The sequence below is a fragment of the Nematolebias whitei genome, chromosome 1 (assembly GCF_014905685.2).
Source record: "Nematolebias whitei isolate Nwh7 chromosome 1, NemWhi1, whole genome shotgun sequence".
NCBI lineage: Eukaryota > Metazoa > Chordata > Actinopteri > Cyprinodontiformes > Rivulidae > Nematolebias > Nematolebias whitei.
The window spans coordinates 9,923,920-9,928,942 of record NC_056498.1 but is presented as its reverse complement, the minus strand read 5'-3'; the positions used below and the strand labels follow the sequence as shown (position 1 = coordinate 9,928,942).

Below are 5,023 nucleotides of genomic sequence, written 5' to 3'. Positions count from 1 at the left end.
TATATATATATATATATATATATATATATATATATATATATATAAAACTGTAAATGTATATTTTCATGGTAGAGTTTTCTCAAGAAGAGTAATAACCCATCTTCATTTTAATTTCAGGTTTACAGTCCACAAAATTAACATTTTCTTCTTGTGAAAAATCAACCAGAAAAATCTAATTTCAAGTATTTTTGTGTGAACTGATTTGAAATGAACTACAGTACTCAAAATTGTTATGTTGTTCTTCATCTGCAAAAACTACTAGAAAAATACATTTCCAGTGTTTTCTTCATCTGCAAAATCAACAGGAACATTTTATTGGTCGTATACAAATCTTGTTGTATGCTTTTGAGACAAATTTATCTCCGTAGCTCTGCATGTTCTTTATAATGTTCATTGGAGTTTCAAAGACAAAAGCTGCTTTAGTGAAACAGAACAGTAAAAGGTGAGTCTGTTGGTTAAAGACATTGAGTTTCAGTCCATCAGCACAAACACTGAAGTTTTCTTCCTGGAAGAGAACAGCAACATGTGAGAAAGTGTTGCACACCTGTCCGTTGTTGGTTGCTGCATGCTGAGCTGTGCTGGTGAAGATGGCCACTGCTAACAGGGTGGAGAGTTCTTCTCTGCCACTTAGCTTACTTGGCAGACCTGAAACATCCAAATTTATGAAAACAAAGAAATAAATATCCAATAAATATACAAAGAAATAATCTGTTTGAAGAGTTACAATCAGGTTTAGAACTCACCAGTGCACTGACTCTGCACTGGTGAAAGTTACTAATGATATTCTCATGGCCTCTGATAATAGACTTGTGTCTATACTGGTCCTGTTAGACCTCAGTGCTGCATTTGATACAGTTGATCACAATATTTTACTACAGAGGCTTGAATATGATATTGGAATTACAGAAACGGCTCAAATGGTTTAAATCATACAGACCGGATTCCCAAAAAGTTGGGACACTAAACAAATTGTGAATAAAAACTGAATGCAATGATGTGGAGGTGCCAACATCTAGTATTTTATTCAGAATAGAACACAAATCACAGATCAAAAGTTTAAACTGAGAGAATGTATCATTTTAAGGGAAAAATCTGTTGTTTCCAAATTTCATGGTGTCAACAAATCCCAAAAAAGTTGGGACAAATCCATTTTTACCACTGTGTGGCATCCCCCCTTCTTCTTACAACAAACAGATGTCTGGGGACAGAGGAGACCAGTTTCTCAAGTTTAGAAATAGGAATGCTCTCCCATTCATGTCTAATACAGGCCTCTAACTGTTCAATCGTCTTGGGCCTTCTTTGTCACACCTTCCTCTTTATGATGCGCCAAATGTTCTCTATACTGTAGGTGAAAGATCTGGACTGCAGGCTGGCCATTTCAGTACCCGGATCCTTCTCCTACGTAGCCATGATGTTGTGATTGCTGCAGAATGTGGTCTGGCATTATCGTGTTGAAAAATGCAGGGTCTTCCCTGAAAGACATGATGTCTAGATGGGAGCATATGTTGTTCTAGAACCTGAACAGAGTTCTCTGCATTAATGGTGCCTTTCCAGACATGCAAGCTGCCCATGCCACAAGCACTCATGCAACCCCATACCATCAGTGATGCAGGCTTCTGAACGGAGCGTTGATAAAAACTTGGGCTATCCTTGTCCTCTCTGGTCCGGATGACATGGCGTCCCAGTGTTCCATAAAGAACTTCAAATAGTGACTCATCTGACCACAGAACAGTCTTCCATTTTGTCACACTCCATTTTAAATGACCCCTGGCACAGTGCAAACGTCTGAGCTTGCTTAGAAATGTCTTCCTCTTTGTACTGTAGAGTTTCTGCTGGCAACGGCAGATGGCACGGTGGATTGTGTTCACTGACAATGCTTTCTGGAAGTATTCCTGAGCCCATTCTGCCATTTCCTTGACAGTGGCATTCCTGTTTGAGGTGCAGTGACGTTTAAGGGCCTGGAGATCACGAGCATCCAGTAGAGTTTTACGGCCTTGACCCTTACACACAGCGATTGTTCCAGATTCTCTGAATCTTTTGATGATGTTATGCACGGTTGATGATGATAACTTAAAATTATTTGCTATTTTACGCTGGGTAACACCATTCTGGTATTGCTGCACTATCTTTCTGCGCAACAATGGTGGAATTGGTGAACCTCTTACCATCTTGGCTTCTGAGAGACACTGACACTCTGAGAAGCTCTTTTTATACCCAATCATGTTGTCATTTGACCTAATTAGTGTTAATTGGTCTTCCAGCTGTTCATTATATGCTCAATTTCCTTTTTCCAGCCACTTATTGCTACTTGTCCCAACTTTTTTGGGATTTGTTGACACTGTGAAATTTTGAATCAACGTATTTTTTCTTTAAAATGTTACATTTACTCAGATTAAACTTTTGATCTGTCATCTATGTTATATTACGAATAAAATATTGACATTTGCCATCTCCACATCATTGCATTCAGTTTCTATTCACAATTTGTTTAGTGTCCCAACTTTTTTGGAATCCGGTTTGCATATATCTGATAGATTCTAATTTGTAAATGTAAATAATGAATTTTATTCATACACTAAAGTTAACCATGGAGTTCCTCAGGGTTCAGCGCTTGGACCAATACTATTTACCTTATATACAGTATGCTTCCATTAGGTAATGCTATTAAACAACATGGGATACATTTTCATTGTTATGCTGATGATACACAGTTATATTTGTCTATGAAACCCAATGAATCCAATCAGCTACTTAGACTACAAGCATGTCTTAAAAACATAAAAACCTGGATGACGCTTAATTTTTTCCTTTTAACACAGACAAGACTGAGGTTTTAGTTTTTAGACCTCAGCATCTTAGGAATAAAATTTTCAGTCTTTCTCCCTCCTTAGATGGCATTAGTCTGGCCTCTGGCTCTAATGTTAAAAATCTTGGTGTTATTTTTGATCAGGACGTGTCTTTTATCCCTACATTAAAAACGTTACTAGAACCGTCTTCTTCCACCTGTGTAATATCACTAAAATTTGAAACATCTTATCTAAAAATGATGCAGAAAAACTGGTCCATGCATTTGTCACATCTAGACTGGACTATTGCAATGGTTTATTATCTGGGTGTCTAAATACTTCTTTAAAACGTCTTCAGTTGATCCAAAATGCTGCTGCCAGAGTCTTAACTGGAGTTAGTGGGAGAGATCATATTTCTCCAGTTTTAGTTTCTCTCCATTGGCTCCCTGTCAAGTCCAGAATTGAATTCAAAATCTTACTTCTAACCTACAAAGCTCTCAACAACCTTGCTCCATCTTATATTACAGATGTTATTGTTCCATATTTTCCTAACAGAGCACTTCACTCTCAGATTTCAGGCTTACTTGTGGTTTCTAGAGTTTCCAAAAGCAGAATGGGAGGAAGATCTTTCAGTTACCAGGCTCCTCTCTTGTGGAACCAACTTCCAGATACTGTCCTTAAGGCTGACACATTGTCCAGTTTTAATACTGGGCTTAAGACTTTCCATTTTGATCATCCTATAGTTAGGGTTGGCTTGTTATGCTGATATAGGCTTAGACTGCTGGAGGACAAATTGACCTCATTTTTTAAATGAATTGTTAAAACTGACTAGTTTTCATTTGATATTATTTCTATCTTAACGTGATTCTTGACCTGTCATTGTGTATCTGTTCCTACCAAACCCAGCCGGTCGAAACAATTTTCCGCTTGTCCTGAGTCTGGTTCTGCTAAAGGTTTCTTCCTCATGAGGAAGTTCTTCCTTTCCACTGTCGCCTTCATGATTGCTCAAGATGACAGTTCTGCAATGGAGTTCAATTCAAACAGTCTGCTCCTCCTGTTTCTGTTCAGTGCCCTGAGATGACTTCTGTTGTGACAGCACTATATAAATAAACTGAATTTAATTTAATTTAATTATGCAGCTTAATTACATAGTATACTTTTCCTGCAGTACTAGGAATACAGACGACTACCTAAACTTTTCAGAGGTGTTTCAATTAATATCCCTTCTTTGGATCTGCCTAATCTGTCTTTAAAGATATTCTTGGCCCGTATCTTCTTAAAGTAGCATTTTGTTCTCAGACTGAATTTTTTTTTTTTTTTTGTGGTTCCTAGAGTCTCTAAAAGTAGAACAGGAGCCAGAGCTTTCAGTTGTCAAGCTCCTCTCCTGTGGATCCAGGTAATGATGCTAAGAACAAATAAAATTTGGAGTTAAACCATACAGTATTATCTGTGGCACGAAGCAATTGGCTAAATGTCTTTATCCAGAACAGCCTGTTTCTAACACTTAAACACATCTGTATTCATGCTAAATGTAAAAAAAAAAATGTTTATTGTTGCCTTACCAAAGCTGGGAAGCTCAGTGAAACCTTCTTCTGAAATGTCTCTGAACCAGGCTTGGAGCTCCGGGTCCTTCTGCACATCGTGGTCTGTGTGGTAATACAGGCTTACCATACCTGATACAAAACTGAAACGAGGCTATAGTCATTAGAAAAAATAAGAAATCTGTGAAAATGTAGTGTGATTGTTGTGTGGAATGACAGCAGAAATTTGCTAAAAAAGCTGAAACTTAGTTTCCTGATGCATGCTCAATAATCCAGATAGAAAAATCTAAAAAAAAGTTAAATCTGGTCCTCTGGACATTAAAAAAAAAAACAAAGCAAAACAACAAAAAAATGTAGAAACGTTTCGTCTTTCATCCGAAAGACTTCCTCAGTCTGAGGTGCTGTATTCAGCTCAGTCTCTTAAGTAGCACCTTCTCAGAGTGGATCAACCAGTTTGCTTTGTTTCTGCCTATAATATTGCTCCCCATATGTGAAGTAGGTCGACTGCAGGCACAGTTTCAAGAGTTGACACAGTTGTTCTGTGGAAAGTGTGGTCCTGCTGCTCAGAGTGGTGTCTGATTTTAATTTTAAACTGACCACCTCTACTGCATCATCAACAGGAATGCACGTAAAGAGTGATGTGACATCAAAAGAGACCATTGTTTCATCAGTCTCCATGATGACATCCCTCACCTT

General features: G+C 37.9%; 1 protein-coding gene across 1 annotated transcript in view; it reads right to left on the bottom strand.

Moving 5' to 3' along the window:
- Positions 1-5,023, bottom strand: part of alox12 (arachidonate 12-lipoxygenase) — a 46,454-nt gene that overhangs the window by 3,383 nt on the left and 38,048 nt on the right. Inside the window, exons 11-12 of the mRNA XM_037681734.1 lie at positions 4,289-4,470; positions 545-645 (exon numbers count right to left, since the gene is read on the bottom strand). Of these exons, the coding sequence (XP_037537662.1) occupies positions 545-645; positions 4,289-4,470 (283 nt within the window). The remainder of the gene's footprint in view (positions 1-544; positions 646-4,288; positions 4,471-5,023) is intronic.